General features: G+C 40.4%; 1 protein-coding gene across 2 annotated transcripts in view; it reads right to left on the bottom strand.

Annotated features, from left to right (window-relative positions):
- Nucleotides 1–14,918, bottom strand: part of MRPL1 (mitochondrial ribosomal protein L1) — a 68,793-nt gene extending 53,875 nt beyond the window's left edge. Inside the window, exons 1-2 of one of the 2 annotated variants that reach the window (XR_005720546.1) lie at nt 14,664–14,902; nt 6,500–6,611 (exon numbers count right to left, since the gene is read on the bottom strand). Coding sequence is in view for 1 of the 2 variants with exons in the window: in XM_040237168.1 (XP_040093102.1) it covers nt 6,500–6,611; nt 14,664–14,733 (182 nt within the window). In the remaining variant the exon portion in view is untranslated. Of the gene's footprint in view, nt 1–6,499; nt 6,612–14,663 lie in introns of both variants that reach the window. The other variant, XM_040237168.1, reaches the window with a different exon arrangement.
- Nucleotides 14,919–15,399: the final 481 nt, after the last annotated feature.

The raw sequence follows: 15,399 nt of genomic DNA, 5'->3' as shown, positions 1-15,399 counted from the left end.
TGTATCTCCTGCATTGGCAGGCAGATTCTCTACCACTGAGCCACCAGGGAAGCCTACAACATCATTTAACATAGAGCAAACAGGATTCTAGGGAAACACTTTCTTCAAAAAAAAAAAACAAAAAACTGCAACTGACTAAAATCTGTCAATAATAATCAATTTTACAAACCTACCACCTGCTGTTGTCCCTGACCCTCCAAAAGGTGTGTCTTTATTCATAAGAATCACATCCAGAAGAACTCTGTTGTTTATTCAGTATGTAAGGCCCTATCCGGAGAACATAAAAACTATGTTATCAGGGAGTAAAATAATTGTATTAGAAAGGTTTTGGGGAAGGTGAAGGAGAAACACCTGGTAGTCTGAACCAGAGAGAACACAGTTTAGCTGCAGTTACCTGGGTAACTAAACCATGCAGACAGAATGAGTCATAGGAGACTGCAGTCAGATAATAACTTTCTCCCTGCTTCTCCTGTCTCCTAACTCCAAGACCATGAAAGGAAAATCAATTCCACGGTCTTACCCAAATAAAACAAGACCAAAAAAAATCAGTACTATAATAAAGTTCATTTCAAGAGCCTTGAAGATCTGTGACCCTAGAGATCCAAGTCTTTTTAAGGCTGAATAAGTCTTTAATTTGAGGGATCAGGGTCAGAGTAGGGGACACACAACCTCAGTCAAACTAAACTGAACTAAACAGAACTAAAGAGAAAATGCCTAAAGCATATAACTAATAATGGAATGCAAATGTCTGGAATTCTTATTTCTCAGTGTAATCACATAAATAAATTCACTAACATCTCTGATGCTGGTTTATTCATTAAATGAAATGTGTAAGTACTGCTTACACTTACAGTGTAAAAACTGACAGAATAAAACCTAGTCAATAGAAATAAAAGCTGGAAAGAGCATTAACAATGACAGGCAGACAAAATCACAACTTTTCTTGAACCCATCACAGAGCTGATGATGGCAGGGCAACCAAGTAGGTCTGAAATCATCCCACACCCTCCACTCCACATGTGTACAGCCAGGAGGATCTTGCCTAGAGCAGAGAATGAGAGGAAGGCAGGCAGGTAAGAAGAAGAAGAAAAAAAAAAAAAAACTCAGCTAAACTTTTAGTGCTAATGTGAGAGTTTAAACTCGAGAGATCTAGACACAAGAGAAGTTCACACTCACCCGTCCTCAGACCTCCACCAGGTTCTTCTAGGAAAGACTGGAATAGGCCAGGAGATAGAGAGCCTCCTTCGAGGGTGCAGCACAGAGAAGAGCAGCCACTGCTGCCAGAAAGACAAGTAACCCTGAAGCCCTCTAGGGCAGGGGTCCCCAACTTTCTGGGATCTACAGCCTGATGATCTGAGGTGGAGCTGACGTAATAGCAGAAATAAAGTGCACAATAAATGTAATGCACTTGAATCATCCTGAAACCAACATCCATACCCCAAACGGTTGGTCCATGGAAAAACTGTCTTCCATGAAACCAGTCCCTGATCCAAAAAGGTGGGGGACCGCCACTCTAGGGCACAGGTAAATGAAAGAAAGGAAATGTGTAGGGAAATGAAAGAAGAAGAATAAAACACTAGAAAGAAGAAAAAATACTAAAACTTCTATCCTTGAGGGAGGGTAGCACACAGTCCTGATGGTGATATCATCTACCGATAAAGCTCCGGAAGGGCCCAGACACTGTGGCACAACACCTTCGATAGATGTAGACCATGGGGGGAGAGGAGAGAAATATGGAGAAAACCATCCCCAAGGACCAGCAACACTGGGCCTGCTTAAGACAAAGGCTGGCTTTGGAAACTGAGAATCTCTTCCACACCCATCACCAGCCTAACAAGCACGGAGCAATAAGCACCAGCAGTCTTCTACTAGGAGAGGAGCCAGAATATGGAGAGCAAACCCCTTCTGAGGCGTAGCTGCACAGCCAAGGGTCAACACTGAGCATGCGACAGGAACACTGAGGGGAAAAACCTTCTAGCAACCCAGCCTTCACCCGAAGCACAACAGTCCAGAAATTTGATGCTGCTGGTGGTAACCACAGCAATAACAAAACCAAACCCCAGCTCAACAACATTTGCCAGAAGAGGTATGTCCCTTCCCAGGCACAAATACTATGTATTTTAGCCTCAACTGTTCTACACAAAGTATCTAGCGGTCAATAAAAAATTCTGAGATGCAACCCAAGAAGCAAGAAAAAGAATCTATTGTCAAGAGAGAAGCAGAACCAGAGTCAGAGGCATCACTGGCAAACCATGGAGAAGAGAGGAGATTCAGAGTGACAAGACAGAAGAGAGAAGCAAGTCCAAGCCCCTCTACCCTGTCTCAGATTCATGATAAAAAATTAGCCGGGAAAAAACTATTTTTTAGTATATTATAAACCCAATAAATTATAAACTAAACCACAGCTAGGACTTTCCTGGTGGCTCAGACAAGAATTCTTGCCTGCCAATGCAGGAAACATGACTTCACTCCTTGGTCTGAAAAAGCTCCACATGCCACGGAGCAATAAAGTCTGTGCACCACAGCTGCTGAGCACACGCGCTGCAGCTACTGAAGCCTGCACACCTAGAGCCTGTGCTCCACGAGAAGCCCACACAACATAAGGGGGAGTGGTCTCCGCTCGCCGCAATAACGGTTCAAGTTTTTGTTTTCAAATTAACAGTAAAAAAAAAAAATTTTTTTAACACTTAACATTTTAACATTTTTTTAACATGCATATTTCATATGCTACAGTTTTTAGGTGAGGGAAAACTCTTTTAGAGTTGTACTGAAACAGAATATGGGGAAGACATAAAATGAAAAATTTCTATAAGATAAAAGAAAATAACATTTAAAGAAAGAATATTCTCAAAATAATCCATGTTCCTAACAAACAAATACTTCCACAAAACAGAAAGGAAAAAGACAAACAGCTCAAAAGAAAAATGGGCAAAACATACAAATCAGATATACAATGAAGAAACACAAAGACTGACGATCTCCAGAGTTGTTAAAAATTAGGACACTTTCACTCACTACTAGGTAGGGATGTAAATTGGTACAACCAATACTCTTTCGAATTCTCAACCAAAAAGCACCCACGTACTATTCAGACTCAAAGGAAGTCTCCTTTCTAGTAACATTTCTGCCTCCTCTTTCTTCATCCTGTATTCATGTCATTTACTTTCATGCCTCTGCCACACTGAAACACCTTTCTCACAATTTCCCTGCAAAATCCTATCTATCTTTCAAGACTCAGCTCAAATACTAACAAATATTACCAGGAAGAATTAAATAACCTTTCATCTGTGAGCACATAGCACCTGGTCCATTCCTCCACTGCTGCTGCTAAGTCGCTTCAGTTGAGTCCGACTCTGTGCGACCCCATAGACGGTAGGCCACCAGGCTTCCCCGTCCCTGGGATTCTCCAGGCAAGAACACTGGAGTGGGTTGCCATTTTCTTCTCCAATGCATGAAAGTGAAAAGTGAAAGTAAAGTCGTACGGTCTTGTCCAACTCTTCGCGACCCCATGGACTGCAGCCTACCAGGCTCCTCCGTCCATGGGATTTTCGAGGCAAGAGTACTGGAGTGGGGTGCCATTGCCTTCTCCGATTCCTCCACTATAACAGTTAAAACATATGAAACTTATAGTGCAGATATGTGCTAATTTATAAAGACCTCCTACTAATCACCAGCAAAAAAATGGGAATAGGATATAAACAAAAAACTCACAGTAAAGAAAGCATAAATGGTTCTTAAACAGATAAAAAAGACAGACAACCTCAATAATAATAATAAAATAAAAATTAAAGCCATGATGTTACTATTTATTACCTATCAAATTGGCAAAGTTCAAAAATTTTGATTACACTGTATACAGGATCTCTATGAAGGCAATTTGGTATTACCTATGAAAATTATAAATGCACACAACTTTTGACTCAATTCTATTTCTGAGTTCATACTACAAATATTCATAATACTTGACAAGATCTATGTACATGATCCTTCAGTGCAGGATCATTTATAATAGCAAAAGACATGTCTTTTGGAAAGATAAATGTGTATCAATAGGGGAATGATTAAGTAAAATTATGGTACACAGACCCAATGAAATATTATACCCATGTTCACTGTAGCCATATTTATAATAATCAAGACATGGAAGCAATCTAAGAGTCCACTAATGGATGGATACATAAAGAAAATTTCATACACACACACACAGAGGAATATTATTCAGCCATTATGAGACTGAAATCTTGCCATTTGTAACAACACAGAAGGACCTGTCTCTTATGTTAAGTGAACTAAGTCAGACAGAAAAACAAATACCATGTGATTTCATATATATGTATAACCTTAAAAGAAAAAAAAAGAACTTACAGATGCAGAAAACAGATTTCGGCTGCCAGAGGCAGGGCAGGGAGTGGGGTATAGACGAAATAGGTAAAGTTGTCAAAAGGTACAAACTTCCAATTATAAAATAAGTCATGGGGATGTAATGTACAATATGGTGACTATAATTAATAATACTACAATGTAAAAATTATATAATGTAATGGGCTACAATGTAATCATACCATAATGTATATTTGAAAGTCGCTGAGAGTAAATCTCTAAAGTTCTCATCACAAGGGGAAAAATCTGTAACTCTGGTGATGGATGTTAACTAGACTTCTTGTGGTATTTCCCAATATAAACAAACATTAAATCATTATGTCGCAAAGGAACGCATTTGAGTCAGTTTTGATGAGGTGGATGAACCTAGAACTTATTATACAGAGTGAAGTGAGTCAGAAAGAGAAAGATAAATATTGTATTCTAATGCATATATACAGAATCTAGAAAAATGGTACTGAATAATTTATTTACAGAACTGCAGTGGAGAAACATAGAGAACAGACTTATTGACATGGGGAGAGGGGAGGAGAGGGTAAGATGTATGGAAAGAGTAACATGGAAACTTACATTACCACATGTAAAATAGATAGCCAACAGGAATTTGCTGTATGGCTCAGGAAACTCAAACAGGGGCTCTGTATCAACCTAGAGGGGTGAGATGGGGCAGGAAATGGGAGGGAGGTTCAAAAGGGAGGAGATTTATGTATACCAATGGCTGATTCATGTTGAGGTTTTACAGAAAACAACAAAATTCTGTAAAGCAATTATCCTTCAATAAAAAAATAAGTTAAAAGAAAATCATTATGTCACATACCTGAAACTAACATAATGTTATATGTTGATTTTATCTCACTTTTTTAAAAAAATGACTAAAAGCTCCATCTGAAACAATCTCCAAGATACACTGCTAAGTCAGAAACAAGGAAGTAAGATGCAAACAGGGAGTATACTTAGATACGAAACTGCTTTCCTCTACTCACAACCATTCTGACACTAAATGTATGGATATGTCCCTCACAACCTCCACTTACCCAATACAAGCTGGACAGTCGGTGATTCAGCGTGGTTCTGACACTATCTATCTGGATGAAGCACCGGATGCACTAAGCTGGACAAGTTCAGCAACCCAGAAGCTCTCCAGACCCCACAGTTCAGGGATTTTTATGGAGGCTTCATCACGGAGGCATGAGTAATTATGAATTCAATCTCTAGCCCCTCTCTCCTCCCTGGAGGATGGAAGGCAGGGCTGGAAGTTCCAAGCTTCTAATCTTAGCTTGGTCTTTATAGTGACCAGTCCCCTTTCAGGAGGCCACGAAGAGATGCCTCACTAGACAGAGACATGCCTGCTGCTGCTGCTGCTGCTAAGTCGCTTCAGTCATGTCCAACTCTGTGTGACCCCACAGACAGCAGCTCATCAGGCTCCCCATCCATGGGATGGCAAAGAATACTGGAGTGGGTAGCCATTTCCTTCTCCAAAGCATGAAAATGAAAAGTGAAAGGGAAGTCGCTCAGTCGTGCCCGACTCTTAGCGACCCCATGGATTGCAGCCTACCAGGCTCCTCCGTCCATGGGATTTTCCAGGCAAGAGTACTGGAGTGGAGTGCCTATAACCCAGGAAATATTAAGGGTTTTAGGAGCTCTGTATCAGGAACTGGGCCAAAGGCCAGGTATTTTTGAAAACTGCTCTCCTAGCACCCCCATGACTGAGGAGATCACAAGGATTTTAGGACCTGTGAGACAGGAATTGGTGGCAGAGACCAATTTAAATACTTATATCACAAAATCCTAGCTCTGACACTTACTAGCTCTGTGACCCTGGGCAAGTTACAATAATCTACTGGTGCCTTGCTTTCCACCTCTAAAAAAGAGCATAATAACAATGGTTTCCACAAAAAGTTGCTGTCGAGATTAAGTTAGTTATTGAATGTCAGTGTTCAATACATATGAAGTATTACTATAACTAGTCATATCTCTCCTTCAGAACTATCAAAAAAGCAGAGATGTTAAACTTTTACAACTATATGTCCTTGTATATCTTTAAGGAACCAAGCATAATGTTTTCTAATCAAAGACTGAAATGGTAGCAGACGAAATAACCAAAATATAAAATACTTACTTCACAGCGGCTGCAAAATATCTGTTAGGCACTGGAATGTATATGGAACAAGGATAAAGAGACGTCTGAGAAGTCACCTTGGAAAGACTATGTCTTTGATGATGTATCAAGACTTAAAAGAAAAAACATATAAAATATTAGTATTCATTATTACATTCATAGTTTTTATATTCTCCATTTTTTCCAAAACAAAAATATTCCAGATTTTGTGACTGTTAACCACAATCTTTAAAAAGCGTAAAAATGGAAACTGCACTTCTTGAAATGAAAGCCAAGTAAACAAATCTAATTGAAGAACTGTGTCTTCATTTATTTTTAACTGAATCTAGTTTGGACTCAACAGAATATGTTAGCTCTATCTTTATGGATTATGTATATGTATCCTGAACTTTTCTTAAATTTTATTTATTTAATTTTGCACAGATAATGCATTCAAGCTGCCAAATTACTTCTGAGGGATAAGAACAAAGTGAAGGGAACTGCCTTACCAGAAATTAAGACTTGTTATGAAGCTATGGTAATTAGGGCACTTTGGTATCGGTACAAGTATAGAAAAACAGACTAATGAAGCAATAAACAGCCCAGCAACAGACCTACGCGCATATGGATATGGAAATATGATAGAGATGTTATCGCAAATCACTGGGCAAAGAATGCAATAGGTGGCGCTAAGACAAGTGATTATCAATAGGGAAAAGAGTATATTTAGATCCCTATCTCACACCATACACACACAATCAAATCTAGATGGACTAAGGACTTATATGTGAGTGGCAAAATTTAAAAGACTTTCAGAATATAGGTAAATAATCTTTACAACCTTTGAGGAGGGAACAATTTCACAAACAAAACCCAAAAGCACTAAAAAGTAACTGTTAATGTTAACAACACTTGTTTATCTGGAGCCTATTATACAGAGTGAAGTAAGTCAGAAAGAAAAACACCTATATAGTATACTAATGCATATATATGAAATTTAGAAAGATGGTAACAATGATCCTGTATGCGAGACAGCAAAAGAGACACAGATGTAAAGAACAGCATTTGGGCTCTATGTGAGAAGGCGAGGATGGGATGATTTCAGAGGATAGCACTGAAACATGTATATTATCATAGGTGAAATAGATCGCCAGTCCAGGTTCGATGCATGAGACAGGGTGCTCAGGGCTGGTGCACTGGGATGACCCTGAGGGATGGGATGGGGAGGGAGGTGGGAGGGGGGTTCAGGATGGGGAACACATGTATACCCAAGGCTGATTCATGTCAATGTATGGCAAAAACCACCACAATACTGTAATTAGCCTTCAATTAAAAGAAATAAATTAAAAAACAAAGAACATTTATCAAAAGATACTTGAAAATGAAAAGACAAGCCAAAAACTGGGAGAAGAGTAACACACACACACTGGCCTAAGAATTAACACCCAGAATATGTAAGATCAACCCAACTGAAAAACAAAAGAGATGAATCGATTTCTAACTGAAAAGGAAATACAAACGATGAATTATTATATGGAAAAATGTACAGTCTCATTAGCAAGCAGGTAAATACTAATTTCAACCACAATAAGATATCATTTTACAGTGCTACTTAAGGAGCAGTCAGATGGCCTGTCACAGGTCTGTGCGCATGCATGCGTGTGCGCATGCTCAGTCATGTCCAACTCTTTGCAGCCCCATGGACTATAGCTCCCCAGTCTCCCCCATCCATGGCATTCTCCAGGCAAGAATACTGGAGTGGGCTGCCATTTCTTCCCTCCAGGGGAGCTTCCTGACCCCGGGATTAAACCCACATCTCCTCTATCTCCTACACTGGCAAGGAGACTTTTTACCACTGAGTCACCTGGGAAGCCCACTCACTGTTCTACACCTTGCTTTTTCATGTAAAGGTATCAGAGCCCATTTTCACACACAGATATAGATATACACACCTATTTATGAGATGTATATATATCTATACACATATATATAATCTCATGTATACCTTTCATAACAGTACATTCATATGTAAATATTACAGCAGTAATTTCACATCACTTCATAAAAACTATGTTTTTAGAGCTGCAAAGTACTACACTGTGGGGCTGTATCATGACTTAATCAGTGATCAGCCATTAGGTCATTTATAATATTTTGCTATTATAAATAATCCTGCAGTGAATGACCTTGTACAAACACCATTTTGCACACAAATAAGTATTTCACAGGATAAATTTCAAGATGGGAATGTGCTGGGTCGAAGGACATGAGCATTTGTAATTCTGATAAATATTGCTCTCTGCAATAACAGTGCCATGCACACAGTCACCAACAATGAAAAGGTTGCCTATTTCCACATATTCATGTCAACATAGTCTGTTACCAAATGTTTTGGTCTTTTGTCAATCTAGTAGAAGAGAGATGGTATAAGGAATTGTGTTAATTTGCATTTCCTTAAGAATTTGGCTGAGTATGTTTTCATGTTTGATCATCTATATCTTCTGCTGAATTCGCTTAAACTCCATTTTTTTAATTGGCACTCCACAAATAAGTTTTCATGTAAAATGACTGTTAAAATCCACAATCTTAAAATCCATTCAAGAGATAAACTGAGAGCATGTAATCTGTAAGACCTGTCTACACATCAAATGAATTCATTTCGAGAGTTACGCCTCCAAGTGCAGAGCGCTGTGCATGGAGGGGAGCACCCATGTCCTCGCTGTGGTCTACCAGCCCCTATGTGAGCTCGTCCCTGCCTATCATTCCAAACCCCTCTCTAACCTCCTCACTCTGATCCTTCTTTCAGATTCCTGAATCCCTCCAGCCCCACAGGTTAACTCCTGCCTTAGGGTCTTTACATTTAATGTGACATTTGACTGGGATGCACCAGCTTCAGTCCTTGCCCTGGCCTTCCCCTCATTATTAGCTCAAATGGCATCACATGCCTAACAACTCAATTTCATCTCTAATATCCCACAACAAAGCAACAAATACAGGAAAACCACCTAAACTGTGAATTCTATGAGTGTATGGAAATGACATCTGAGACAGTCTAGGAGACCTGTTCATTACTGAGAATTCTTTGTGGCACAAAGGGCTTTAATGACTAGGGGAAAAAAGAGAAATAGACTAATGAGATCCAGTTCCTGTCCTCCAGAATCTCAAATTGAGTGGGCTATGCTGGTATGCAACTGTCTAGGAGGAGATCCCCCACATTTTTAAAGCCAGCTATCTTGAAAAATCACATATGGTAAGTGAAGGAAGAGCAATTATCCATTCACGATTTGGCAAACACTTCAAAAAAATAATTCTAACTGTATTGAACAAAAACCCAACAACCTTGGCAGGATCCTCAAAATAATAATTCTCTTGCATCAATTGCAACCTGCTATAAAATAATCTACCACTACTTTCAAGAATCCCTAGTCATGACAACCAGAAATTAAAATTTTCAACAGGTATCAAACTGCTACAGACTAAGGAAAAAACCAAACTACAAAAACACCACCACTTAAATAGCACTGTTGATTTCCCTGGTGGCTCTCCTGCCAATGCAGGAGACACGGGTTCGATCCCTGGGTCAGGAAGATTCCCCTGGAAAAGGAAATGGCAATCCACTCTAGTATTCTTGCCTGGGAAATCCCATAGACAGAAGGGCCTGGCAGGCCACAGTACATGAGGCTGTAAAAGAGCTGGACACGACTTAGTGATCGAACAACAGAGAAACAGCACTGTTAGAACATATCTGTATTTTCAATTCCTCTGTAATCAGTTTATCTATCTGTAGCATTTTATTATATTCCTTTAATATATTTCTTTTCCTCTCTTAGCAGAAAACCTCACTTGCTACTTCAGAGAAAGCAGAAGCTCTCAGAATTTCCCCTACTACTTATGAACCTAACTGAATCTGCATTCATTCTCAAAAGTCATCCCCACCCCTACCCCACAACAATAAGATGGAAATTAATCCATCACCTTTGCTAGCTGATTCTCTTACACATGATAATGAAAGGTTAGAGATCCCCAGGACTTCTCAACCTAACTCTATAATCCTTGTTTTCCCCAGGAGATCTCATTCATCTAGTCCTTGCCTTCCCACCATAAGGACCAGTCCAGCCCACCATCACCTACTACATGAAACACTGCAACAGACTTCAAACTATTCTATCTTCTATCTTTGGCCCTCTTCATTTCTTTTCCTCCTACTACTAAGAGGGATGATTTAAAAATGAAATCACATATCCTTACAACACTTGATGGTTCTTCAAGTAAGGTAAATACTTAACAAGGTCCTCCGTGAGCTACCTCTAACCTATCTAGGGAGCTTCATCTAACACCACTCTCTTAGGGTTTCTGCACTTCAAATACACTGCCTCTTTTCAGTTACTTGAACACAAGGTGTTTTCTACAACCTTCAGACTTTCAAACACAATCTTCCTTCCTTCTGTGACATTCTCGTGACTACTCTGCACTCCCAACTTTCCAAAGCTAATTCATAACTATCCAGTGATCTTTCAGGGACTCTACTTATGCTACTCCTTCAGAAAAGTCTTCCCTAAAGGCTCAGAATCAACTAAGGTTTCTCACATGCACTCTTACAACTTGTACTTTTCCTTCGCAGCACTTAGGACAACTGTAATTATGGAAAGAACAATCCAATTAATGTCTGCTTCTCAATAGATGATAAGCACCATGGCCGAAGAATGTATATAACTTGTTCACTATTGTGTTCCTAACACATAACCCAGTGGTTTTGCAAATGAAGACACAATAAATATCTCTTTAACGAAAGAAGGAAATGTGAACTAATGAGAGCAAAAACTGGATTCAAATTACTTTAAGCATTATTCATTCAGTTCAGTTCAGTCGCTCATTCGTGTCTGACTCTTTGCTACCCCATGAATCGCAGCATGCCAGGCCTCCCTGTCCATCACCAACTCCCAGAGTTCACTCAAACTCACATCCATTGAGTTGGTGATGCCATCTAACCATCTCATCCTCTGTCGTTCCCTTCTCCTCCTGCCTTCAATCTTTCCCAACATCAGGGTCTTTTCAAATGAGTCAACTCTTCGCATCAGGTAGCCAAAGTATTGGAGTTTCAGCGTCAACATCAGTCCTTCCAATGAACACCAAGGACTGATTTCCTTTAGGATAGACTGGTTGAATCTCCTTGCAGTTCAAGGGACCCTCAAGACTCTTCTCCAACACCACAATTCAAAAGCATCAATTCTTCGGCGCTCAGCCTTCTTCATAGTCCAACTCTCACATCCATACATGACCACTGGCAAAACCACAGCCTTGAATAGACAGACCTTTGTTGACAAAGTAATGTCTCTGCTTTTGAATATGGTATCTAAGTTGGTCATAACTTTTCTTCCAAGGAGTAAGCGTCTTTTAATTTCATGGCTGCAAGCCACCATCAGCAGTGATTTTGGAGCCCAAAAAATAAAGTCTGACACTGTAACCACTGTTTCCCCATCTATTTCCCATGAAGTGATGCAACCAGATGCCATGATCTTCGTTTTCTGAATGTTGAGCTTTAACCCAACTTTTTCACTCTCCTCTTTCACTTTCATCAATAGGCTCTTTAGTTCTTCACTTTCTGCCATAATGGTGGTGCCATCTGCATATCTGAGGTTATTGATATTTCTCCCAGCAATCTTGATTCCAGCTTGTGCTTCTTCCAGTCCAGCGTTTCTCATGATGTACTCTGCATAGAAGTTAAATAAGCAGGGTGACAATATACAGCCTTGAAGGACTCCTTTTCCTATTTGGAACCAGTCTGTTGTTCCATGTCCAGTTCTGTTGCTTCCTGACCTGCATACAGGTTTCTCAAGAGGCAGGTCAGGTGGTCTAGTATTCCCATCTCTTGAAGAATTTTCCAGTTTATTGTGATCCACACAGTCAAAGGCTTTGGCACAGTCAATAAAGCAGAAATAGATGTTTTTCTGGAACTCTCTTGCTTTTTCCATGATCCAGCGGATGTTGGCAATTTGATCTCTGGTTCCTCTGCCTTTTCTAAAACCAGCTTGAATTTACAATGTATGAAAGAGGAGTGGCATTTTGTTGAAGATCCATGTATTCATTCATCATTTATTGGACAATGATTATGCCAATGAAACAATGTGCTAGCACTGCTTTAAGTATTTCATAAACAAAACGAACAAAATCCCTTTGCTCATGGAGCTTACATCGTAGTAGGGAGAAGCAATACTAATATACACAATATGGTAGTGGTAATGGGAAACACTGAGGCTTCCCTAGTGGCTCAGATAGTAAAGAATTTGCCTGCAATACAGGAGACCTGAGTTCAATCGCTGGGTCAGGAAGATCCCCTGAAGAAGGGAATGACTACCCACCCCAGTATTCTTGCCTGGAGAATCCCATGGACAGAGGAGCCTGGTGGGCTACAGTCCACGGGGTCGCAAAGAGTGGACACAAATGAGCAAGTCTTTTCACTTTTGCACTTCAGTGCGAAACTCTCTGGGTAAAAGGAATTGAGAATCAAGGGGAAAGTTGGTTGTAATTTTAAATAAGAAGGTTAAGGTAGGCCCTTTTAAAAAGGTGACACTTTTGCAAAGGCTTGAAACAATTGAAAAAGTCAGTAATGCAAATACCTAGAAAAAGTGTTCCAGGACCATTCCACTTGAGAGAAAAAGTCCTCCCAACAAAGGAATGTTTTTGGTGTGTTTATGGAACAAAAAAGCTGCTGTGAGTACAATGAGTAAAGAAGAGAAAAAAGAGCTCAGGGTGGTAAACTGGGTGAGTGGAGGGAGGAGAAGGTAGGCACCAAATGACATGGAAGACCCTAGGTCGGTGCTGTCAAACAGAGGTATAATGTAAGCCACAGGAATAATTTTCTAATAGCCACAATTTTTAAAAGGGTAAAAAAAGAGAAACCAATGAAGTTAATTAATAATAAAAATTAACATATTTTATTACAACCGACAGCCAAAATATTATTTCAACATGTTTTTAATATAAAAAAATTACTGAGATATTTTACCTCTTTTGGTACCATGTCCTCAAAATCTAACATGTTTCATACACTCATTTGGATTAGCCATATTTAAAGTGCTCAATCAATCACTGATAACAAAATGGACAGCACAGCTATTGGTTATTTTAAAGACTTAAGACTTACAAAAATGGGGAGGTTTTGAGGAATTCTGAGCATAGGAGCAACGTGATTTGACTTATGTTCTTCAAGAACCAATCTGACTACTTGTTGAGGGTAAATTGTAGAGAAATCTAGGTCAGGGATGATAATGGCCTGGAAGGTCGTTTCAGTGAAGTAGTAAGAAGCAGCCAGATTCTGGATTTATTTTGAGGGTAAAACCAAAAGGATCTGCCAACTACTTAATGTGAAGTGTGAGGAAAAATAGGAGGAGTCTAGAATATTCTGAGGGTTTGTGTCTGGGCAACTGAAAGGATGAAGTTACCATCAAATGAGATGGGGAAGACTCCAGGTCATGACAATGAGTTTGATTCTAGTTAAGTGCTAATTAGATATACAATTGGAGATCTAGAATAGGGAGTAGTTTAAGAATCTACAGTCCAAGTCCTTATGTAGATAATTTTGAGAACCATTAAGATACAGACAATAGTCAAACCACAGAACTTGGATGAGATCACCAAAGGAGTGAATTCAGATACAAAGACATGAGGATGAAGGATGGAGAATCCTGGCTCCTGAGGCATTCCAAGGTATGAGATTGGAAATAGGAAGACGAACCAGCAAAGTAATGTTGCAAACGACAGGTGAGATAAAAAGGAAATTAAAAGAGTAAGGCATCCTGAGAGCATTGAGAAGGTGGCAAGGAGAGAATGATAACCTTTGATACCAACTCCTCTCCTCTCCATCCCCGCAGCCCACATCTCCAGCATCGGAGACAAAACCATGTCTCTGCCTCCTTCCCTACGGCGGCTGGAAGGATGTCCATGTACATCCCCCTCCCACTCCAGTCCTAGGGTGGACAGCTACAGAAAGGCGTGAAAACCTCTATGAGGTCGCTTTTGAGTAGCAACGACCCTGTGGAGAACTTAGAGCCGAGAAAAAGTAGAGGCTTATCAAGCCCCCAGTGCAGACCCGCATGTAGGAGTGCCCGGCTTGCACTGCGCAACCACAGAAGACCCCGCGCCAAAACTATTTTTCCCCGCAAGCCCAGCTGACCCTCTGTTTTACCTTTACCGAAGCATCTTACGGCCGCCGCCATGTTAACCACTCCGGATTGTGTTGACGAAATCGGTCCCATGCTTCAACGTGAAAGAAATTTACAAAGGTTCCCATCCGGAAATAGCGGAGGGGGAAGGGATTCGAAAGCCCAAGAGGAAAGGGGCGGGAACCAAAGTAGACTTTCGAGCCGGCAAGAAGCGGGGGCAGGGGAGGGCGGACTGCAGGGTGCCCCGTGGCGGTGTTCCCGTCAGTCTTTCGTGCCTGTGTTTCGTGGTTCCGGGTCGACAGTTCAACCTCCTTCAGGGAAAATCTGCCCTTCCTGGAAAATGCGGTCCTGTTGGCGATGCTCCAACTATTTTATTCCTTTTTATTTATTTGATTCTGCAAGCGTACTTAGAACGATCATTTTAATAAATTGTGAGAGTACCCAGGAGAATACGAAAAGCAGAAAATCTGGAGAAACTCACCAGCTCTCACCACCACATTTCCAGCTTTGTAAAGACTTTTTAAAAATTAGCCAGGCTGTGTCCCACTCACTAACAAACTCTTTTTCACTCACCGCAGGATCAGCGTGGTTTTAAGGTAATCTGAACGTTAAGCAACTCTCCATGTTACCCCTGCTGACAAACCATGCCGTTAGGCTCAATCGACTAACAGGACGACAAATTTATATAACACTTCTAGCTTTAAAATGGCAGACCCAAGCCCTACGCACAGGTTATTCTGACGGGGGGGGGGGGGGGGG

This window comes from Oryx dammah, unplaced genomic scaffold (assembly GCF_014754425.2).
Source record: "Oryx dammah isolate SB20612 unplaced genomic scaffold, SCBI_Odam_1.1 HiC_scaffold_3, whole genome shotgun sequence".
Taxonomy (NCBI): Eukaryota; Metazoa; Chordata; class Mammalia; order Artiodactyla; family Bovidae; genus Oryx; species Oryx dammah.
This window is presented reverse-complemented; position numbering and strand designations above follow the sequence as displayed.